A 25,334-nucleotide genomic window follows, 5' to 3' on the forward strand; every position below is an offset into this window, starting at 1 on the left:
TCACCAGCATTCATTCATTACTATAGGTTTTACTTAGAATGGACATTTTTATATACTGAATACAGCTATAAAAATTTTTACTGAAAAGATATTTAAATTCTATAAATTGAAACGGAAATTGAATATACAGGATAAGCAACATGACCTATTGCTTTTTTTTTACATTTAGCAGGGTTTTTTTTTAGATATTTACAGAAATATAAAATTCTTATAATACAGATCCAGAAGGTGGCTGCAACTTCTACCACAAACAATTTGTATTGATATGAATATGAAACTAACAATGACAAATAATGCGCACATGATATGACTACATTTTGAACATTAACAGTGCATATAAAAAAATAAGTTTACATATTTTCTGATTATTACTGCTGTTTCTTTATAGTTATGTAAAGAACAAAAGAAAATAAGGGAATATAGCACTTCATAGCACTTGTCGAAAGGAGCCATTCACCTGTTATCCAAGGGTACGTTTGTGGTTCCAAACAAGAAATAAAAAAACTGCCAGATATAAGTTAATTTTACATGTCAAAGGTAGAACAGTACATTTTTTATAAGAACCTAATACATTTATTGTGTGAAATAAAAAAACAAACAAGTGTTTGGAGTTTAGATGCTTATTGGGGCGTTTACCTGTTGGCAACACATAGAGCTATATTTGTAATATTCTACATTACAATAATGAATGAAGAATGTTGATTTAACTTTCAAATTAGCATTGCTGGAAACACTTAGGATTTGCCTCTGGGGCTGCAGGTTTCCCAGCTAATTACGGAGCCTCTTGATGACGCTGCTGTTTGGGCAGGACCAGTTCTGCCAACCACCGCTTCAATCACAGTTCATTTATGCGCAAAAGCTCGGGATGACCTTGGGAACAAACCTCGGAAAGTCAAATGTATGTAAATGAGCTTATAAATATAAATGAATTTATGAGCATACATACAATATTGTATATATATAATATATATATATATATTCTCATTTAACACCTATCTTCATAATTCCTTAATTAAAGGCTGAAATATAAATTCAATTAAATATTATAGTTCACCCATTGGGAATACTACGGTAAGCAAAAAAAATAATGTATTTAATTTTTTTAAAATATAATTAATATATTTTTGAATATATTTAAATATCTTAACAGCTTAATATATTATCAATATTTAATATAGTTCTGAAAAATACATATTTAATTGAGCATTAGTGAATATACATCTGAGAAGCGGTTGCAACATGCAGGAGCTGCTCCACCACTTCTTTAGGTTACATGACATGGGATTATGTGACCCTGCTGAGCACCTCCCTTCCGGTATCTCGTAGAAAGGAAAAGCTGGCTCTGTTTAAGGCAGTCTAAGTGATACAGAACCGGCTCTGTACAGTTAGTGCTAAGTAGGTCAAACCCTAGGTGCAAAGCAAATCCTAGAGGCCATGCCGAATGGGCACCGAGAATTTGACATCTACTGATGTACATATATATGTGGCGGAACTTAATAAATATACATTAGAACAATAATGGTGATGGATGCCAATGCTATAGAACGTATGCTAAAGAAATATTTGCATTAGAAATTAGATGATCTAAATTATGACCCAGGGTAAAGAATGATCCAGCCACTCAAAACTACTATATATATGGCTTTGTGGAATATATCCCTGATTCCGACATTGCAGTACTTTACAAAAAAAGTCTACACAAGTTAAATTGCTACATACTGAACAACACCAGAGGTGAAATAAATAATTACTATTTATGGTGACGTCTCTTATGATTATTATTCCATAGATGTGCATTTCCGTAGTACTTTGTACACCTGTGAAACAGCACCACAGCCATGGGTCAGGCTTTTAACTGGTAGGAATTATTTCCATTTACGTAGTTCGTATGCAGCGGGCCAATATATTAAAAAAGATACAGTTTTTAACATGTGATCCTTGATTCACCAATTCCAGACGTTTATGGAATATCTGCACATTGTTCAGTTACAATGTAACCGTGAAATAAAATACTTAGTGGTGTAATTTGATTTTATATAGAATAATAATGTTACATCTGGGATTTCTACTAGATCCCATCTTTTGTTTCAAGGTCGGGTTCCAGATCCTGTTTTGGAGAGGCAGCCAGCTCCGCAGTATTAATTGTTGCAGGTGATAGACTGCATAGGCAATCTTTGGTACCCTCATCAAGAGCCTCAACTATTACAACATTGTGTACATCACACATCTTCTGCAGATTTTCAGGTTCCTGTCCTTCTAAATGTTTTGTTGAATCCAAGGAAGTTGTTTCATTTGTATCAAGATAAACTTTTAAGTCATTATCACATTTAGTTGTGTCTTCACTTTGTATCAATATTTCTTTGATTGTATTCACTTCGGGTGTTGGTTGCTTAGTCAGTCCTTCTGTTTTTTTAGAAGACATGCACTCTGGACTATCAGGTGTACACATGCTCTTAGCATCCTTGGATTTTAAGGAATGTTTTTTTAGTGATCTTGTTGGAGGTATTGTCTTTTTCGTGGCTTTGTTTTCTTCAACCTGTTGTTTTTTTGGTGGACCCCAAATAAAGTGCTCGGGAGGCTGGTAATGGTGACATGCAAAACGTAAAAGTCTCCTTCTCTCCTTCCTGTCTTTGATTGTGTACACAAAATATTCCAGTGTGCTTTGTTTCATGTTTGGTATTGTGTTTTCCACAATGGACTCTTGAAGAAAGATTTTTACAAGTGGAAATTTAAAGTTTTCATAGCCAAGCTCCCCAAGACTTTTCAAAATACGAGTTATTCTTAAATAATTGTGCTGAGATCTAAAAGAAATGAAAGAAGAGTATTTAGTAATATGAAGTACCATTGCCACTACCAATTTATTGTCCAATCTCTCTTTTTTATGCTGCTAAATTCTATAGGTGTAATATAACAGATCCAATAGAATATTTAGGCCTGTGACCCTACAAAGTCAAACAAGGTGGTCCCTAGGTATGCTCCTCTAATGTTGGGAGAACATTCCACATTATGCAAAATTACCACCCAAAGTAAACGTATCCAATATATGTGGTTGTACATACATGTACATTGCTCAAGAAGCTCTTGTAGGTAGCAGTGCACAACATATTTCAGGGTAGGATTACATAGCAAGGGTTTCAATTCCATAATTATGCTTAAAAAACAAAATCTAGTTTTATTACGTCATTAGCTCCATGCACTGATCCAGCCCCAAGACGAGGACCATATTTTGGGGGGGATCTCTGCTAATTAAATGCCAGTCTTGTGTGTTCTACAATACAGAAATGTTAATTTAGTATTACACCTAGAACATGCATTTACATGAGAAAACTATACATCATTTTATACATTTTGGCATAAAGGCATTAAAAACGGTTGAATTTTATTAACACCATATCGCCATCATGACATTGTGTATCATTATAGCTCTTATTAGACTATGAACTCCACAAATCTTTAGCAACTCTAGTGTAATTATTTATTAAAAAAAACTACAAAGCTGAATACAGTTATTTCAATTTCAAGAAGACCTCTAATGATTGATGTGCAATTTTGTTTCTCAAAAATCCTACTGTATAACAAAATTGCAGGTTATTACAAACCTTTTGGAATAGAGCCATGAAACCAAAATTATAGTTCTTAAACATTAAAGTTTCAACTGATCCTTGTTTTCTTTTATTGTTTTCAGTTGTTTTTGGCTCTAGAAATAAACTGCATTAGAGATCAAGTAGTAATAAAAAAGTAATAAAAAGTAATGACTGGAAGCTTACAGTACTGGCATTTGCTATTTATAGTAAACTATCAGACTGTGAAAGATAAAGCACTGCAAGAATTGTCTAGGTACAAAAGCTAATAGCCTATAATGGGACAGACCATAGAATTCAAGTATGTCTTACAACAATGTTGGTGTTTCGTCCACTTAAATTGCAACTAGTTAAAAAGGTGAATATAATAAATCCAGAAGTTAGTAGACACCATCATATTATTTTGTGGAGCAGAGATCTTGATTTTGAAGCTAACAAACATAAAATCAGATCGAATCCATAAGCTTTAACATAGTATTTAAGTACCATAAATATTAAAGCCACAGGACAATGGGCTGCCAGAGAGTAGGATCCAGGTCCCCTGCAGCGCTGCAGGGGATCTGGATCTTAGTCTTATAGTCAGGCCTCTATTTGATGTCCAATTATAAGACAACCTCGAATATAAGACGAGGGGTATTTTTCAGAGCATTTTCTCTGAAAAAAACCATTTCTTTTTATTCAAGCAAATACGGTATTATGAGAAACTTGTAGAAGTCTACCCCAAGCATTTGACTCAATGGAAGCATATAAAAATGCTACCAAATACTAACAAATTGTATGTAAACATTTGACCCACTGAAGATAGAGAATAAAAGCTGAAAGAATTCTGTCTGTAATCGGTTACTTCAAAATTACCTCTGAAGAGAAGATTCTTTAATTGACTTTCCAAAAGAAATGTATTGCAACATTAAACTTGAGTTTGAATGTCTTTAGCGTAGGTGTATGTAAAGTTTTGGCCTCAAGTGTATGTCCATGAAATTTATTACGAGTCTACTATCATGATACAATTAATATATTGAGGTCTTGTTAGATTTCCTTGACATTTAAACTTGAATGATGCAAAACACATTGCAATATACATTATGTACTGTATGTTAACTAAAAAAGTACAGTATGATAAATCGCAAAAACTGGTGTTGGCAAACAAATTAAACATCCAAAGTGGGTATGCCAAAAAATCGGTCTTTTTCTTTAGCACACTTTAGATAACAATGTCTAAAGAAACATACAATCATGAGATTATAATAGCAATAAAAATAATTTTCACATACTCATTTAAATGCTGAAACCTATCCTGCCAGACTGACGCACGTGAAACATTTCCATTTTTGTCCATTAATTTTAGACCAAAGAAATCCAGCATCATCTTGTATGCCAAAACAAATCTTTTACTGGCTTCCTTGGTCTTTTTGAATTCCTAGGAAGCAAAACAGAAGATTGGAAAATGATGAAAAAAAAAGCAATAGTGAATGGAATGGGGGTAGATAAATAACATTTCAGACAAGCGGTGTATATTCTTAATGCTGGTGCTGATACACAAAATAGGAACATACAATTTGATAGCAGCTAAGACGCATTCGGCCCATTTACTTTTTTTGCTGCTGTAAAGACTCCAAGCATAATCATGCCTTGGTCTCATATTAGATGGCTGCTTTCATGTTGAGAACTCATTTTAAACTTTGCCCTAGAATCATTCTATATATATCACACTGAAAGTATTTGCATTTGCTTTAGTTTCTCCATTACAGTTACAGCCAGACTGGAGGTGACCTGAATATGTGCGGGGCACACTTTACATATTAAGGGTCACACAGCGTGTGGCCATGTGTATCCAGCTGGTGGAGAAATAGATTTTGACAGCATAAAAAAGCCTACTGGCCCATCTAGTATTCCTTAATATAGATTCCTGAGCTTTCTCTAGTTCTTCCTTTAAAAAAAAAATGACACCCGCTTGTACTCATATCTTCCCTCTCCCTTCTCGTTTCCAAAGCCTACATATTAAGGTTTGTAAATCTTTTCTGGTATGTTTTATTAGTATGCCCATGTACTATTTTAGTGGACCTTCTTTGAATTACTTGTGTCCTTGTGAAACCAAGGTCTCCAGGACAGCACACAATACAGTGGCATTTGTACTTCAAACTAATGATACCTCTTTTATACAACCTAGTAATCCACAGTTTATTTCCCTACTGCTTTACTGCACCACCTGCTTGCCTTTAAATCATCTAAAATGATAACTTCCATGTTGTCAGCAATTAAATAGAACAGGTCCTAAGACTGACCGCAGAGGAACTAGTAACCATTCCTTTTCATGAGCGTACCCAACATATTTCGTTTATTATCTTAACTGTGTGGGACAGTGTGAAATGCTTTCTTAAAATAATTTTCAGTTTCAATTATTTCGATTCAAATTTTGTTAGTATATTGCATTGTACAATATTCTGATAAATTTAGGGGTCTAGGGTAATTTGAACTTTCCTTACTGAGCAATACAGCGGATGCCTTTCCCATTTGTAAATAATACATCTCATGGCTTGTATTTGCCCTGTCACTGCAATATATAATTTGGCAGTGTTGCCGAGTACTGTAGTATAATAGAAGGCACATTTAACAACAATGGGCCATCACTCCACATACTAATGGAGGTATCGGCTCTGAGCCTCTGACACATTCAATTATATTGATATCCTGGGTTTGAGCAGAGATGTGATAAGTGCCATTACATCCCTGTGCCATACTCAAACGCATTCCATACGATGAATTCACTAGTTTTATTGCATCGCTTATATATATATATATATACCGTATATAAATATACATGGGTTGGCAGGTAAATAAAGCATAAACGTGCCTTGATTAAATGTGAAGCTGGATAAAATGTAATTATATTATCATATAACGAGAAAGTGGAAAGATTTATCTTATGATGTTTTGGAATTGAGCTATCAAACATTTAGGTTAATACTTTTAAACATTTCCATAGTGAGGGTAGCAGGGATTTAATTGGATTCTCGGAAGAAAAGATCACTTATTAAAACCTGCACAAGGGTGAAATTAAATGTGAGTCGTCCTATGTCATTTGTTCATCAAATCATTTTTTTTTTCTCTTCCAGCTGATGTATTACTAGATGTCACACGGGAGCTTCTGAAGCCATTAGCAACATCAAAGATGTCTTCCTGCTCCGATTGGAGAGAATCCATTAGCAGCTCTCGAAGAGGAGCGCAGAAAGAAATAACACAGTTCAGTTTGCCAAGAACATAAAAGCATTTATGAAGAAACCGAAAAGAAGCAGGCTTTACCGCGGAAAAGAGGAAGGGTCAACTTTTTTTTATTTGGTAATAAACTGCAGGAAATCATGACAATTGGCTTTCCATAGGATTGATTTTTTTTTTTACCTCAATTTCATACGAGGTCAGTTCTTTAGCGTAAAAATTTAATCCTTGCTCTCTCAGAGGGAAAAGCCTGTAAAAAGTTAAAGTGCAAAACAATTAGATTTGTGATAAAGTCATTGTATATGTTACTTCCCTTTGAAAATGTGAACACAATCAATTAAAGGCAAATATAGATGTCATATTATTGATCTAATATATCTACAGGGATTTCAGATATTTGTTGCGTGTGTTTTGACTTGATGGGGACAGGTATTTTTTTGTGCTTACCACTGTATATAGGTGTGATTATGTTCCAGTTTGTCATAGTCGCCTTTCCATTTATTTAATATTTCTTCAATGTAAACGCCTGTTAAAAATAAAATACAAATAATTTAGAAATAGAGTTCAAAATCTCTTGATTTTTATGGCAAGAAATCAAGAGCACCAAATGAAAAAATATTAAAGGAAGGGCAAAAAATAAAAAAAATATCTAATACAAATAAATCTAAATAATAATAAGTAATTTTCATAATTTCAAACATAGCAATATAAAAAAAACACAACACAACTACCTGATTGAATAGTTGAAAACAGGGATAGGCTCAGACATGTTTCCAGGTGGACATTTTCAAAACCAACTGGATTAGTGGAGGATACTATCATTTTTTAAAACAATCCTAAAGAGTTTCCTTGGTTTAAAACATGTATTAAATAACTAATTACAATAAAATCACTATAGTCCCTTTATAAAGGCTCAAATAGTAGTCAACATACTGTAAAGCTAAGCATTTTCCAAAATTTTATGTAATAACCCAAGTGTCTATGTACACTAAGCCCTATTATCCTATGGTTTTGTGTTTATGAATATATATATATATATATATATATATATATATATATATATATATAGTACCGGTAACATTTGAAGATACTGAATTATGGATAATGCAATGAATAATGGACTAAGATATAAAGTGCAGATTATTAACCTAAGCATACCATCAGGCTTAAAAGGGATCTTGTTCATGTAAAATCTGAGATTGCACAAATCATTTTGACAGCGAAGATCTTTTAAATTCTGCTGGAAATAAAAAAAAAAAGAAAATAAATTTGAAGAACATTTCACATGAAGCTGAATATTTTTATTGGAATTCAGATTTTGGACATTCCTTACAAAGGTTTGCTGTTGAGAAACAATCAATGTGAAATCACAATCTTTACAGGGACGCCAAGGTCATCATATGCACTTTAAACGCATGAGGATATTTGTAGAATCCCCCATATGCATTTTTCCCTTTCCCCATCCTCTAGCAATTTTCCATGCAGGAGATGTGTTTGGCCAAACAAATCTCCTTGAACGTAACATACTTATCATTCAGATTATGGAGAATTAAAGCTTCTACCTTAGGTTATTGTTCTACAGACATATATTCTGGTATGTGTTTTTTTAAGAATGAGTATTAAAGTATGTGGTTAAACTAGAACACAGATGTCATTAACTGTAAGAAAAGGGGATGTAGACAGTGGCGGAACTACCGGGGTTGCAGGGGTCGCGACTGCGACCGGGCCCTGGAGTTCTGCCAGTCAGGGGGGCCCAAGGGGTGCCGAGCGGTTGCTGAAAATGACCGCTCGGCACCTCTTGGGCCACCCTGACTGACAGAAATCCAGGACTCCTCTGCTCCCCGCCGCTGCCGCCTGCCTCAGCGCTGCCCAGAGTGCAGTGTTGGGAGCGTGAGGCGTTTGTCTCGGGTGCCGGTGCTTCACGCTGAGCGCCGGCATATGACATCATATGCCGGCACTCAGCAGTGAAGCGCTGGCAACCGAGACAAACGCCTCACGTTCCCAACACAGGAGTTGACGGTAAGTGACCTACAAAGGGGGGTAGGGAGGGAGTGGGTAGATCGTGAGAAGGGGGGTAGGGAGGGAGAGGGTAGATCGTGAGAAGGGGGGGTAGGGAGGGAGAGGGTAGATTGTGAGAAGGGGGGGTAGGGAGGGAGAGGGTAGCTTGTGAGAAGGGGGGGGTAGGGAGGGAGAGTGGAGAGAGTGAGAAGAGGGGGGAGGGAGGGAGTGGGTAGATAGTGAGAAAGGGATAGATGGGTTGGGGGGGGCCCTTAACAGATTCTCGCACCGGGGCCCTGAAGTTTCTAGTTACGCCCCTGGATGTAGAAATAAATAATTTTCTGCTGCACAGCTTAACTCTTGAAGTCATTTGTAAGAGAAGAAAGATGAGTCCCACCAAATATCACTCTTCGGGTTCTGGCCCTTATATGCAATACTATGGACCTGGGGATCAGGATAAAAATTCACTTGGTGGGAAAAAAAAGAGAAGAAAAGAGATCTGAGCCATTGGATGCACAGATCCTGAAAGATCACTGGGCAGATGGTATGCAGATAACTGGGCATCATTATACTGGGTCTCAGCTGCAACCCTATCCTTATGCCTGTGACCCCATGAATGCCAGAAGGTTGGACCTGACACTACTATTAATACCCCTGGCTAAAATCAAATAGCGTGTGTTTTATTTTGAGGTCATTACAGGTAAACAAAAGATACTGATGGCCTTGCAGCACCTCTTGGTCCCTTTTACTAATACACTGTGACAGCTAAATCTCTGCAACACAAAAGATGTGCATGAAAATGTCAAACATTTTTGGACAGAGTAAAGCAATGCTGCCATGAGTTAAAGCCACTGTAGAAGTGCCTACAAGCTATCACTTTGTTTGCTAGTACTATGGTAATTGACATTGGCATCTGAAACCACAGGCCTGAGAGCACACATGTAATTACATTCACAAAAGCACAGTAACAGTGGTCTTAACATAGGAGTCCTCTTCTGCATACAGTCTTCACATTATTACTGGTGTACATCTGTTCCTCAAGCTACATGCAAACATTCTTTGGAAAATTAAAAATAATATATATATATATATATATATATATATATATATACTGTATATATATATATATATATATAACTAAGAGAGACACAAAAGGACAATATTTTCATATCGGTAGAAAAACTACCACTGTCTGATAAATAATAGGTATACCAAAATTCTCTTACAGGGTACTGGTGTCGATACTTGTACAGATCTCGTGCTGCATAAAAACTTCTCTTTGGTTTGATGTTTTGCTCAACTACGTTGCTGTTATTCTGCAAAAAAAAAAAATAATAATTTGAGATTATTCAGTGTTTTTATTTAACTCCTGTTTGTTTCCTTGGGTCCCATTCATTAACAGATTAGTCAGTGAACTAGTAAGACATAATCACATAGGGAATAAACATTATAAACATCGGAGGTAAAACCTGTAAACCCCACCAAAAAGCACAAGTCTCTTAGAATCACAGTATTCCACGTTTCTCCCTGACATCAACATTTAGCGAGAGTTGGCTTAATTTCTGCTTAGGCTACATTTCAGGATGTAGCTCCAGGGATTTTACAGCAGAGCTTTTCCCTGAAATCACCATTTCCAGGGCATCTGCAAACTTCACAGGTAATTAAAAACTTCTAACATAAAGTGCTTCACAATGAGCAACATATGTGCTGTGTTTTAAGCTATTTAGAGTAAGTCTTAAATAATATTCCTTAAACGGAATACAACCAGCAAAAAAATAAGACATCTTACAACAATTTTATTGACTTTGCCGATTCTCCATTGCTTATCTCCAATATCTAAAATAACTGATGTCTTTTTTTGCTTTGTCCGTAGCCGTGTCTTGCCAACAGTTGCCAAATCCCTGACTCACACGGCAAGCTAAACGGGTCTGAAGCTCTGAAAAATGACCTATTGTGCTCCATTATTCGGTCTTAGCTATCCAGAGACACAAAGTGAGGTGGACGACCTGCGCTGTCATGTTTGGAGGAAGCCGTAAAAACCAATCAATATCTCAAAATGACATCCCAGAGATACGTGCATCCAATAAAAGTATCTTAGTGAGTAAAGTGAATATAGAAGCAATAATAACATATTACATAATTTTATTTTTGATCGCACAATACCTTAAAAATAAAATGGCTTCACATTTCAAGACTGATCTGGTTTTGCAAGGGTAGAGGGGAAGTTTTGCACTTTTTTACTAACATACATGTTTTTTTTAAAAAACATAACAGTAAAATTAATAATCAAGTATTTGCTTAGTAACATTAACATATACAAATAAGACATGGCAAGTAAATACTCATTGCAACCAAGTTCCAATGGAGTGCATTAGGAGCTAATGTAGAAAACCTTTATTGGTAATAACATGGGGACGCAAAGCCCTTATTAATGCAAAATAATGCCAAAACAAACATAAGAGTATGATTCTGCCAAAGGTCTACGATGCCAGGGAGGGCTAAATACTAGAAAAATGGTAAGAAGACAACAAACATATTTATTATGGTAGATATAAAACTTAGAGAAATTGATATTTTAAATACCGTATTTATCGGCGTATAACACGCACTGGTGTATAACACGCACCCCCATTTTTGAACAAAAAAACTGAACAAAAAAAACTTCATCAGAATCACTGCTATCTGGGAAACCACACACACACACACACACACAGTAAGACACACACACAGTAAGACACACTCAGACACACACACTCAGACACACACACCCTAACCCCCCTTCTCAGGATCTCCCCTTTCTCTCTTACCTTCAACTCCTGTGTTGGAAGCGTGAGGCGTTTGTCTCGGGTGCCGGCGCTTCACTGCTGAGCGCCGGCACCCGAGACAAACGCCTCACGCGGCGGCTCACGCGGCGGCGGCTGAGGCAGGCGGCAGGCGGCGGAGGCAGGCGGCGGCGGCTGAGGCAGGCGGCAGGCGGCGACGGCAGGCGGCTGAGGCAGGCGGCGGCGGCCGCCAGCAGAGGAGTCCTGGATTTCTGTCAGTCAGGAGGGCCCGAGAGTTGCCGAGCGGTCGTCTTCAGCAACCGCTCGGCACCCCTTGGGCCCCCCCTGACTGGCAGAACTCCAGGGCCCGGTCGCAGTTGCGACCCCGGTAGTTCTGCCACTGGCTCTAGGATTTATCGGCGTATAACACGCAGGTAGGGTTTCAGCTTCATATTTTAGTTAAAAAAGTGCGTGTTATACGCCGATAAATACGGTAAACAGTTTGGTGAAGATTTTGGCCAACTGACTCACAAAATAGATGGTGATATTGTGAAATCTCTCACAGATCAGAATATACCAGTGCATAAAGTTACAGGCAAAAGCATGTGCCGGATTCTATGTAGAATGAATGGTTAAACAGATAAGATGGCATAATACACCCAGACTGCAGAAGTAATTAGAATATGGATATGTGTGATACACAAAAGAAAGCTAGCGGAGCAGTAGGCAAATAAAGGGTTAAATGATGTGTAGGCTATAGCAGAGGTAATATTTGTCCAATTTTTCCAACTAGATGTTAAAGTGTTTGAAATCAGAATATGGATATAAGCAAATATTAGCAATTATCAGCAGTCGTGCAGCAAGAAGGGTGTGTTACACCAACAATAAGAAAGTTCTAGATTATGACATAATTTTCGAACATTTCTCCTCTTTTCAAATAATTTTCGCTCTTGTACTTTGTTAAATCCCTTTAAGTGTTTAGATGTCTCTGTAATATCCCCCCTCTCTCCTCCATGCTATACATATTAAGATCCCTTTTACTTTACTTTAGTGTTCTGCCAGCTCGGCAATATTTTCTTGCATCTGTAAAGAAAAACATTTGAGGCAAAACAGTGTAAATTGACTAGAACCAAACAAGTTATTATTACACAAAGAACTGCACGCTCTGGAAGCATCAAATAATTCCTGCCCAAATGTGAATTATTATAATTCAGTTTGAAAAGAGAACCCTATTTTGGCAGGGTTCAGTTCTCACTAGAATCTAAGCAAACTGGGAGTTAAGCAAAAACTTTTTGGAAATTAAAATTATGGACCAGTTGATACAGTCTTGTATTTATTCATAATAATGTTATTGTTAGCATGCCCTTACAATTTTGTCTCTTCCAAGGTGGGAGAGTCATTGTAGAAATATACAGTAAGGCTGGAGACATCCCTAGATCAATCTACTGATTCCACACCTCTCTTAAATCAGCATTCAATGTATAAATGTAGTTTAACATTAGTATTTTTATTATTTCTTGTTCTATAATGCACCATCATATTCCGAGGTACAATGTAGGCAGGACCTAACAAGTAGTATATAACATAACAATTTGACTTACAGAATAACAGGTGAGGAGGATTCTGCTCAAATGAGTTTACAATCTAGAAGGGGTTAGAGTGTATTACAGAATAGGTAAAAGTGACCCTGCTAGGGGCGGATGAGACACATTGGTATAAGTATTGCAGGAGAGGGACTAGGAAAAGAGAGCTAAAGGAATAGTGGAGGATAAAAGGTTGTAGGTGCCCTTAAAGAAGTGGGTCTAGAGGGATTTTTTGAGGGACCGAAGGCAGGGGGAAAGTCAGATAAGTGGAGAAGGGCATTCTATAGGGAAGGGGCAGATGTTGAGAAGTGTTGTGAGCGCGCATGAGAACTAGAAATCATAGGAGAGGACAGATGGAGATCATTGGATGAGCAGAGAGACCGGTTAGGAGTGTATTTAGAGATGAGTGAGAAGATGTAAGTAGGGGAACCGCTATGAAGAGCTTTGAAAGTAAGAGTCAAGATTTGAAATGAATCCCCATAATAACCTGGTTGCAAAGTGACACTAGCTGTGTGATATACTTTGCATTCCATGTGTGCAGTTTAAGCACTGTACATGGATAAGGAGGATGAAGAGCACACACATAAAATATATGCAATTGAACAGGTAACATTTGTGCCAATGATGAGATTTCTCTGTTTTTTTATTTTTAGAATACCCAGTTATCTAAAGAATAGACACTTACATCACTGCGTGAGATGGTTATTTGTTGGTGCCGATGGAATCTAAGGTAGATAATCTCCCTAGAATGGAGTTCAGCATGGAATACACTGCCAAAACAAACAGGCATGTGGGGATTCTAAAAGATTTTTATGCATGTTGACCTACAGTGTGAAATGATTCTGGGGAAAGACAAGAAGCCTAAGTTTATCTGACTCTTTTATCAGGATACTGAAAGACCCTGAATCAGTGAAAATAATTGTTCTAAAAATCATAGCAGCAGTGGGGTATCATCTAAACCATATTAGCAGATACTCTATAGACACAAATAAACTTAAATGTATACAAATACTACAAGCTCAAGTAAATGCAACATATAATTACTATAAATAAGACAAAAACGCAAATCTGAGTCTCCTTTGATGACCTACATATTTTATCCAGGAACATGTGTCTACTGTATTCTTAATAGGAAAAGAGCTAAATATTCCCATGCCTAAAATACAAAGACTAATGAACTATGCTAACAAGGCTCCAGACACAAAGCAAACTCATATAAACTGTTGTTTGTATCAACATTTTTGAGAAAAAATCGAGTCTTTAAGATTTGAAGTGTAGATTAAAGACATAAAATTCAAAATATACAGTATATCTATCTATATATATATATATATATATATATATAAAAAAAATGGATTTCATAATTATAGGTTTGCATCATGCCAGCAAATTCTATGAATTTTAATAAACTAATGCCGTGACAATGCCTGATAAGAAAACTGGAATTAGCCATACTAGCCCAAGAGAACTGAGTTGAGTTTCATTTGGACCAACATATTTCAAACATGTAAATTCACATAACCTTTTGTGACCTGAAAGATCTCGTCTTCAGGAGAAATGGACTAAAGCGTGGAGGGGATTAACATAAAGTGATAATCCATAGGAAGTATAAACCCAGATGGGGACACGGATTAGCAGAGCCGGAAAAAAAAAATGGAAACAGATAAAGAGTTGTGTGCCGTATAATTACAGTCTTGGTTTAATCTACTGCTCTTTGAAGATGTTAAAATATTTTCGTACCCAAGTTTTATAGTTATGTGTGTTAATAAAGATGGCCAGTAATATTAATACCTTGATGTATAATATAGTATTGAGAAATGTTGCCTTTTCAGGATTGGATAAAGAATGTTTATGGTGCTCAAGTCTTTTGTGCAGGGTTTGCTGGCTTTCACCCGCATATTTTATATTGAGCACTTCTTGCATTGTATAAGGTATACCAATTAAACTATTAAAGTTTAGCAGTTCTGCGGTGTGCAACTTGGAGGGTGGTTTGCGAAGAGATGTGCTAGCTTGTTGTACATCTCTACCTGTACTCTACCGAAATCTAGAGCTGTACTACAGAATGTAATAAAACCAACACCATCATTTGCACCTCAACCCCTTAAGGCTGGAATATGTAATATCACATCCCTGTAAAACCTACGCTTAGAGCTGAGGACATAATATTACATTCTTCGCCTCTGACACCTATATGGCTAACTGTAGCAGGACTGATGTTGATGGCTGTCCAGAGACCCAGCCAGACCAGCATCAGCCAACAGGAGCCACTTCCGTGCATATGATTGTTTGAGTAGCCAATCACATGCTTGCTGCTAACAGCATGGTCAGTTAACAGTTCTCATGGCAGAGATCGCTGCCCCTTTCCTCACTGTTCTCTTGAGAGAGAGAGAGAGAGAGAGAGAGGCATAGAATAGTGCATTTTTGAAAAAAAAAATTCCCTTTTTTAGGCGCTTGATGACTAGTACAGAGTCTTTGTACAGCTGGCCATTTTTTTTTACACATTTTCATTTTATTTTTTAAATTATCTATCTATTTATCTATTCTTCTGCACTAGCATTTTTTCTACATTTTTCCCTTTTTTTTAAAAAAATGTACTGAATAATGGATTATCTCTTTCTATAAGGTTTCTAAGAAAATCCCTGCTTGTCCTAAAAAATATTTAACTTGTGTGGCTAAACTAAGTAAGCTCTGGAGCTGCAGTGTCTCCTAAAGGTATTTTATTTTTCTTACATCTTTAATGAATGCATATAAAAGTATTTACAAAATAGTTAAATATGCATTCTTTGTCTAAGATGCTAGATTGTCCCTTTAATGTAGAAATAGGGCACACGCATGTTATGAGATGTCTTGGGAGGAAAAACTGTAGAGTGATGGAACAGTCAGGAGTTCATCCAAGGTTTACAGAGGAATTGGTGTCGGAAGGGGCTGGACTCCACATTCACACACCAGTACATTATATATATGAACACAGGGCCGGGCCAAGACTTAATGCCGCCTGGGGCGAAGTTTAAAATGCCGCCCCTCCCCTGCCGACGCCGGGGGAGGGGGGGCGGCATTTTAAACTTCGCCGACGCCATTATCTACCGTATCACCCCCCCCTTTGTACTTACCTATAAACAGTCCTGCGGCGAATCTCCCTGCTCTGCCACGGTGCCTGCTTGTAATGCTGAGCACCGGAAACGTCACTTCCGGCGCTCAGCATTACAAACCGGCACCGTGGCAGAGCAGGGAGACTCGCCGCAGGACTGTTTATTGTAGGGCCAGCCCTGTATGAACATTAAACTAGAAATATCAATCAGCGTCCAGTTGTTAGTCTAAGATAGGACTGTTTAAACCAGCGGTTCATATATAGAAATTAGGATTTGTAGGAATTTCTAGGTGCCTGTTTGATGTTTAAATTGTATGAATAAATTACAGTGTGTAATGTTAGCTGCTTTTATATCTGGTCACAAACGGCAAATAAACAAAACCAAAGGAATACCTATTTATGAGTGCACATTTCAGTACTAACAATATTTACACTGTTAAGTTTATATATGTCATGCTCCAGTACACACGAGGGCTTTAGCATAATAACAGAGTGTAAAATAAAATCTCTAGATGTTGCAGGAGAATAGGAATTCTAATTGAGAACAAAATCTCATCTAATCTAATACAGACACAAACGGTATAGCTTTTATTGAAAAACGCCTTGCTTATTTTTTTTCAATACTTTTGTTTCTCAGAAATAATAGAAAATGTCTTTGCGATGACACAGAGAAGGAATCCACAAAAAAATACCCTTATGATAACCTTCTTGTGCCATATAGGTTTATTAATAGTCATCTTAGATTATATCTATGCTAAAATACACAATGTAGAATAGTCATTCATATTTCTATTTTCTAAAGGTTAGTTTTAAAAGGTAAATACCGTATTTGCTCAATTACAAGACAATGTATTTTTCAGAGGTCGTCTTCTAATCAGACCTCAAATAGAGGTCTGACTACAAGACTAAGATCCAGATCCCCCGCAGAGCTGCAGGGGACCCGGATCCTCCTCTGCGGCAGCCGGTGGATGTCAGTGCAATGCGCTCAGACAACCTCCGCTGCTGCCGGCACTTCCTCTGGAGCGCCTGCATCACATGACCTTTCGGTGCTGCAGCATAGAAGCCTCGGCAGAAGTGGCGGCACATTCACCAGCTGTGGGATGCGCACAGATTACCTCTGCTGCTCGTCTTATAATCGAGCAAATATGGTAATTTTTTTTTATATAGGGTAGTCTTATATTCAGGATTTTTCTTTTTTTCCTAAATTAATATTCAAATTTTGGGGGGGTTGTCTTATAATCGAGCAAATGCGGTATATGGTTAAATGCTGTTAATGCAGGTTACTTATCCAGCAATAAGTAATATAATGTATTTACTTATCCAACAAGTTAGATAAATTGCTGAGTAAGTGAAACTATTTGTTGTCACTGAAGGCTTAACTTAATCTTTAACACTCTAAAATCTGTATGGCACATCAGTGCTGCGCCTAGGGTCACTGACGCAAGAATTTTTGGATGCCCCAGGTTAGTATGGCTATATTGCTAACTCCTCCTCTGTATAAACATAACACTTCTATCAATCCCAATTTTTATGATAACCACTCCACCTCTTTGTGCCCCAACTTCCCCAATTAACATGCTACCCACTTCCCACAGTGCCATCTTTGTCCCAAACAGCATGTCAGTGGCATATTTGTCCCACAAAGAACTTAGTAGTTCCATATTTGTTTCCAAACAGGTTGTCAGTGCCATCTTGATAGTGTCATCTTTGTGACCAGCTTGACAGTGCCATCTTTGTGCTCAAGCAGCTTGTTAGCACCCCGCTGGGTTCGGCTCAGTGGTACATGTGGTACATGGTACTTTCCCCATTTTCAGGTGTTATCTAAAAATCTAGGTAATCTAATTTTCTAGTTGTCAATTTAAGGAATTTATTCACATTTTTTACATTTAAAAAAATATTGCTTGCATGCATGAATATGGTTTTAAAAAACCTACTTGTCTCGGAAAAAAAAATAGATATAATTTGTGTGGGTTTTTTAAATGAGAAAGCGAAACAATGGCTGAAAATAGATACAGGAAAAAAATGTGTGAAGATCATTCTAGAGAATGCCATGTATAACGAAGAAAAGACTTTTCTGTTTTGAAAAGTAGTGTTTTTAGACTTTTTTCTTACAATTAATTTAGGATGATATATTTCTACTGTAAAGAAACGTCTTAATAGTCACAACATATTTCTTTATCCATTTACAGCAGATCTGGCAAGGTAAGAAGGTATCCCCTGTGTTCTTCTGATTTAGAAAACTGTGGCCCACCAGAATAAAAACTCTTTACTTTGTTAAATTCCATATTTGATCACAATGGGTTTTAGAGTAACATGTAATTGGGTATTTACTAGACTTGGGCACCAAGGGGCTCTTCGTGTTCGTCTTCGTGCTCGTCTTCGAGCTCGTCTTCGTAAAAAAAAATCTTCGTATTCCGCGAATATTCGCCTGTTCCTGTCTTCTCTTCGGGCGAATATTCGTGGACATTCTTCGTTTTTTTCCGGTTAAGGGGTTAATACGGGGTTAACGCGTACCGCAGCAGCTCTGGCACCAGGAGTTTAAATGTCCGCAACTCTATTGGTCGATGGTTGATGGCAGACGAGCCCCCTGCTGGCGACCAATAGGGTCGCTCGTACAGACTGTTAAACTCCTGGTGCCGTAACTTGTCCGGCAGATACCATTGGTCTCCCTGTTCTATCATTTAACTGATAGAACAGGGAGACTAGTGGGATCTGCCGGGTAAGTTGCTGCATTAGGGTTTTAAAAGTCTGTACGAGCGACTCTGTTGGTCGCTCGTACAGACTTTTAGGCTCCTGGTGCTGTAACTTACCCTGCAGATCCCATTGGTGTCCCTGTTCTATCAGTTAAATGTCCGTACGAACTACCGATAAAGTCGCTTGCACGGACATTTAACTGATAGAACAGGGAGACCAGTGGGATCTGCCGGACAAGTTGCTTCATTAGGGGTTAACTTTTTAAAGTCTGTACGAGCGACTCTGTTGGTCGCTCGTACAGACTTTTAGGCTCCTGGTGCACTTGTTGCACCTTAAGGGGTTAAGGGGCCGTGCGAGTGAGCCTATTGGTCGCTTGCACGGCCCTTTAACCTATGGATTTCCGCTCCCGTTATCTAATGCAACATCGAAGGGGTTATCGTGTTCGTTTTCATGTTTGCCCGAAGACGAATGCACAAGTCTAGTATTTACTGCTCAAACACATGATGTTAGAGTACATTGGCAATGCCCAACTCCCAACTAAACTATCCAGAAGGCTTACATACATAATCTATAAACTACCTTAATACCCAATGATCAATAAACACCACCATAAAGTCAAATTACCACCATTTACTCTGCCTCAACATGAGGTCAATTTTGTTTATCAAAAAGCAGAAACTATTTATACAATAGAGTACTCAGGTTATACCTATAAATGATAACGGCATACTAAGCACACAAAATGATACAAAGCAAGTAGTAGAAGAGACGACCACAAAAACAAGCAGGACAAATATGATTGATTCCTGAATCAATACCGGCCACGGATTAAAAAGGGGAACTGTTATTGTCACAGACCTTAAACTAAATCCATGTACAATGGCGCGTGCTTCTTGTTTGCCAATCAGTGTAATTATTTTAGAGATATTTAAGTTAAGCACACGGAAACTGAGATTTGCGTCTCGGATTTGCACAACTTAACAGTATGTAATCAATTTCAATGAGCCATCCAAAATGCAGACTTTTCATGAAAAAGCCGTTTGTATGCTAAATCTGTACTCACGCAATTCCCAAGGCACAAATCCAAATGCATGTACACATTTAGTGAGCACATGTCATAATCAAAGCGCAAAGCATTCATTGATTCACAAAGCTGCCTATATAATAAGTTCAGAGATCTTCGTCTCCGATTGAGATCAGAGAAAAATTTCAAAGTAGTTTAAATTATACATCATTAACTGTAACTGTTAATCATCAATAGATGTGTTGTTACTACAATATTGTATTCTACTGGTCGAGATTGTTTGAAATTAGCCTTACATTCCCAAACAGAAGAAATACAAAATTGTCGAATAATACATTTACGTATCATTATAATTCATAGTGATGTTTGGGTATTACAGGTGTAGAACGTTTTATGCAGGAAAACATTTTTGTGTGTGTGTTTTAAATAGAACTGCTTCCAACAAATGAATCAATTTTAAGTCTCTTGGCACAATTCACAAGTTCCTTTGATATGGTAAAACCATTTGAAAAAAGTTATTTTCCTGGCATGAAGCTCATATACTAGAAGAACAATATAAGACTATGCAGTAATAACATCCTTAATAATACGACAAGCTCTACACACCTATGGTTTGTTTACATTTGTTCTATCACCGGAAATGTATGTGTAAAATGCATCCATTATGTTACTTCATAGAAATCAACAGATTCAATAGGGTACACAGAGATCGAGATCGACCGGCAGCCCACCCAGCATTAGCCCAATGCAAGTATACTCTTCAGGCCCGGACTAGCCATTTTGCATTGGGCTAATGCTGGGTGGGCTGCTGGTCGATAGCGCCACACACTCTTGATCTCTGTGTACCCTATTGATTCTGTTGATTTCTATGAAGTATTATTTAGTGGTCACAGTCTGCATGCTGTTGAGATATGTAGTGGAATCGCACACTCTCACACACACACACTTACCAGTCCACTATGCTTCCACCTTTGATTCCGGGCCAGCCCACGTTGGACCAGCCCTGCTTGAATAATTTTGATTTGTCCATGTAGAATTTTCCCCTCCCCTAGAATACAGATGCAGATTTACATGGCTACCCTCAACCCTGGGTCGGTGGAGGTTACCTAAGAGGAATATAATTGGCAAGCGAGTCTGGGGAAGAGTTGCATTATAAAGAGCCAACTAAGCTCCATTCTTCTGGAAATCGAGAAGAGCTGGCCTTCTATAATGCATAGTTGAATCAGTGCAATTGTATCTAGCCAACTTAACTATGTAGCTCTACCCTACTTGCATGACAGACTTGCCACATTTTAAATTGGTAATCAAATTAGTAATTAAATTTTAATGAAATTACAACTCTCTTACTCCCCCATTTGTCAATAAACCCCTTGACCTATTCTCTCAGTGGCGTTCCCATCAAACATCTATGGCTCCCTCAAGTTCCCCACTATATATTTATATTTAAATGACATGTTTTTAAGGTGTATAAAAAAACAAATGTAATAAAAGGCAATAAAAAATAAACTAAGAGAAAATACATTTTAAAAAGTTTGCGAAAAGGGTGAGATAAAAAAAGCATTAGGAAGGACCGCTACAGCAGAGTTTCCCAGGCAAGTTAAACTGAAATTTCTCATCTAATCTCATCACAGCTCAATACTTCGTGAATGAAACCCATATATTACATTTATTTTTATAGTGCCAGCTATAAATTTGGCTGACATGAAATTCACATAGACACGAACCACCAATTGTCGTTTCAAGGGTCTTATATTTCGGGTCCTTCGTGAGAAAACAAAGAATCTTTTCAGTCCATATGGCATTATTGATGACATCTTCATGTGTCATCTCCAAGACAGCTGTTTCAAATATTCATGAATGATTCTGAGATGGGCATATGATACAATTTTTGATATATATTATACATGCCACAGTAACAACAACCAGAACTATAGCCCAACTTGACACTTTCATTTTTCCATTTATCTGAAGTGTGTTTTTTACTGTTCCCAGATATCATTTGCCCTCCATTAATGCAATTTTTGCAGTGTATACATTTATTTTATATAGACACTTAGAAGCAGTAATGTAACCCAGTACATATGAGAGGCAACTAAAATATATAAAGTGCCATGAAATATTTATACAGCACTTAAATGTACTATTTGTGTTGCTGTGTGTTTTGTTTAAATACGATCTGACACTTTATCAAATACAAAATGTTACAGTTCATTATACAGTATTCAAAAAAGTACCTGCAAAGCTTTAAGCACCATCAAAGAAATTAGTTAAAACATACCTTCTAATGTCTCAAATGGCCAAAGAGAGAGATTTTTGTTTTTAGGGGATGCACTGAGAAGCATAGCTGGTGATGGTGGAGGTTGGGATGGAACTTTGCTAAATCACAAGAGAAACCGCCACATTAGTGCGATACCGTATGAGATGATAAAGGCAAAAAGGTTTCCGAATTATCTGTTTCTAACTTTCTAGTCTATGCAACTTGATTTGCTCAATTGAATCTATGAACCCATTTCCTGCTATTTATATATATATATATATATATATATATATATATACATTATTGTGAAATTCAGAGCCGCAGAAGATTGCGAAACACTCATACCTGCAAATATTTTCATAGAATAGGGGGCAACAGGAGGAAAGAGTGACCCAAAGGGAGGCCATCCATCCTAAATAATGTGATCTATAAAACTGCCCATAGCTTTAACTTTTTTGTATTTTAATTAGTGTAATTATAATAACATACTATTTTTTGTCTGTCGTATTGTAAGAAGATATCTTATTACATCACTATACCCCCCAAGCCCTAACATGCCTTAAAGAGTGTTTCACACTACAGCCTCTCTTACTGAGACGTCACATTAGTCCGGCAAGTAGGCTAGTGTGCCACTGGTACGGACTGATTGTGGCAAAGTTCAAACCTGATCCCTACCTTGAACAGAACATGCACTGTGAGAATTGAAACACCTGACCACAAAGTATATACTGTACATGCATTTTTTTCATTTAGGAATAATTTTCTGCGTGCAGAACTTGAGTTATAGTTTCAGTTGGGAGATTCTGCAAAAAATGACCAGCAAAATGTGTCTCAACTGTGACTTCTAATCCAGGTCATTCAATTTGCTTGATGGACCAAAGTGAATCTGAAGTGCTACACATGTATAGATCTTTAACTATATTGGAGTTTTAAGAGGCTATAAGGCACCTTAATAGAAGTTTAAGTTCACTTACAGTAATGGTGCATTAAACACATGTTTAGACACAGATCTACATATAAATTATATCATTTTACAGTCTCTTCCAATTTATAGAATCCCTGCCACAAAGAAATCAACTCTTCAACATAGAAGATTTTGTTGCAATTCCCTTATACATGGTCATTTCAGTGGATGAATATCCAATATAATTACAAATATGAAATCAATTGCAAATTTAACCTAAGTAACAAAACTGAACTGACCACTAATATTAAAAAAAAAGAAACAGGCATATTGCTCCCTTATTTATTTTACAGGTTATCTTTAGAGGTACAATTTATATTTTGGAGTAAATCATTTAAAAAAATGTTGGTGGGAATTATCTGTAAAAATGCAGATACCAGAATACACAATATTCTTAAATTATCGGTAAAAATTTTAGACTAAAGGCAAATAATTATTGGGCCACCGTTTCGCCATTTTACGACAAGGGACTTAGGTTTAGAAATAAATGCACAGGTGATTTTAAAATCTGTGACGAAAAATATAGATTAAGCATTAAAAGCCATACAACTGGTCAATCCAGACCCACAAGTGTAATATATTTTCATATACATATTTAGCTATTCATTATCAGTAATATATGTCTTTTTAATTTGTTTTCAAATATCCTTCCCTAAGTTCTGCATCACCTACAAAGGTGCAAATCCATCCCTAAACCCCCAAATCAACCTGAAGAACATTGCTTATATTCCTGCCAAATCCATAAAATCTAATCATGAAAACAGTAAAGATTGGAGTGGATAAAAAGAACACAGCTATACAGTTGACATCTCAACAGTTGACATTGTATGACTTAAGTACAGCCTATAGGATTCCATTGGTGCTCCTCAATGTTCTTTCCTACAGTCATAGGGTGTCTTCTATAAAGCTTCATTTAATACCTGTTCAATAAGCATCAGTGACAGCATCCCAGACAGGTCAGGCTAAACACCTTACACCCCTGTCTCTAAAAGTATCTAGCTGCCTTTCTGTGAATCCTGCACAGTACCTGCTCGGTCGGTGGGCTACGTGCCCCTTCTGTCTTCTCCTCCGCTTCCCCAGACAGACCTCCTTGTAGGATCTCCTCAGCTGCACAATCCTCGCTGCCACCATCCTCAGTCTTCTGCTCTCCCTTGGCTTCTTCCTCTTTCTCCCCTCTGTCGACCTCCTCCTCTTCGCCCTCCTGCTCGTCTTCTCCTCCAGAGTCAGTCTCCCATGTGGAGTCACACTCCTCCACTGTGGTGGGTTCCTTGAAGCTGACCCCGTTGAGAAGGTTGCCCATTGACACGGCTGTGGCTATCTGCAGCTTGGGGACGGGTGGGGGCTGCCAAGCAGGCAGTTGTGTGCCGCTAGCACGGCAGCCTCCTGTGCACGGGGATGGGGACTGTCATGTCACACTGCAGGGGCAGCTGAGCTCCAGGCCGCACACTAGCCTGCTGCTAGCCACACAACTCAACTGCCTGGGCGAGAGTGGCACAGAGAGGTAACCCCTTCCTATATGAATGACACACTGATGGGAGGAGGAGCATTAAGCTTTGACTGGGGGTTTTTACACTGAAGCTAGTAATCAGGAAGAACCATGCCTCCTCCTCCTTACAGATCTCCTAAGTGCTTCTCTATAGCTTACACCATGTCTTTGTCACTGTAACACTTATCTGTACCCTCATAGAAGGAAATGTCTCTATTCTCTCTATTCTCCAGTTCCACAGTAAAGCTCATGAGTGGGGATTTCATGCTGGGGGCAGCAGTCACATATATCTAGTAGAGGAAATTGCTTCTGTCCTATTTCTCCTGGGTTTTTTTTTTTTTTTTTTTTTACTTAATACTGCTACTTTTAGAGGATTTTTGCAGTACAATTCAGATTACTGGGTAGTGGCAATCAAATAATCACAGGGCACTAGCAGTAATTAAAGAAAACAACTGGAATGTTTTTTGAAAAGCTATCACAAATTGTAAGTGCTAGCGAACAGGTGCTTTCCACATTTTTATGTGTTTATTTTATATGTGATGCACGCTTATGTATAACATCCCATAGCACAGTGCTGCCCAGTGTCATTGCAATATAAATTACTTACATGAACACACATAAGACATACTGGCAAAAAAGAAGAATGTCTAAAATATATCATTCATACCTAATGTCCTAAAATAT

The 25,334-nt window shown here is 37.6% G+C and overlaps 1 protein-coding gene across 2 annotated transcripts; it reads right to left on the reverse strand.

The window, feature by feature from the left end:
• Nucleotides 1–1,832: 1,832 nt before the first annotated feature.
• On the reverse strand, nucleotides 1,833–24,666 carry OGFRL1 (opioid growth factor receptor like 1). Of its 2 annotated transcripts, none has more exons than XM_053459458.1 (7): nucleotides 24,192–24,666; nucleotides 10,019–10,108; nucleotides 7,953–8,031; nucleotides 7,242–7,320; nucleotides 6,978–7,044; nucleotides 4,853–4,998; nucleotides 1,833–2,801 (listed from the first exon to the last, which is right to left on the reverse strand). In XM_053459458.1, the coding sequence occupies exons 1-7, from the start codon at nucleotides 24,462–24,464 to the stop codon at nucleotides 2,069–2,071; spliced, it is 1,467 nt and encodes a 488-aa protein (XP_053315433.1). In that variant the 5' UTR covers nucleotides 24,465–24,666; the 3' UTR covers nucleotides 1,833–2,068. The 2 variants fall into 2 exon arrangements, with proteins under 2 accessions (XP_053315433.1, XP_053315432.1); XM_053459457.1 differs by having other exon boundaries at nucleotides 7,953–8,034.
• Between the last annotated feature and the right edge of the window lie 668 nt (nucleotides 24,667–25,334).

Source organism: Spea bombifrons, chromosome 3 (genome assembly GCF_027358695.1).
Source record: "Spea bombifrons isolate aSpeBom1 chromosome 3, aSpeBom1.2.pri, whole genome shotgun sequence".
In the NCBI taxonomy this organism is placed as follows: domain Eukaryota; kingdom Metazoa; phylum Chordata; class Amphibia; order Anura; family Pelobatidae; genus Spea; species Spea bombifrons.

Coding starts and splice junctions, on each gene's coding strand:
- OGFRL1 (XM_053459457.1), bottom strand. CDS start 24,464: ATGGGCAACCTTCTCAACGGGGTCAGCTTCAAGGAACCCACCACAGTG. Junction 10,109..24,191: donor GTAGCCCACCGACCGAGCAG/GTACTGTGCAGG, acceptor TTTTTTTTGCAG/AATAACAGCAACGTAGTTGA. Junction 7,045..7,241: donor AATCACACCTATATACAGTG/GTAAGCACAAAA, acceptor AACTTTTTACAG/GCTTTTCCCTCTGAGAGAGC.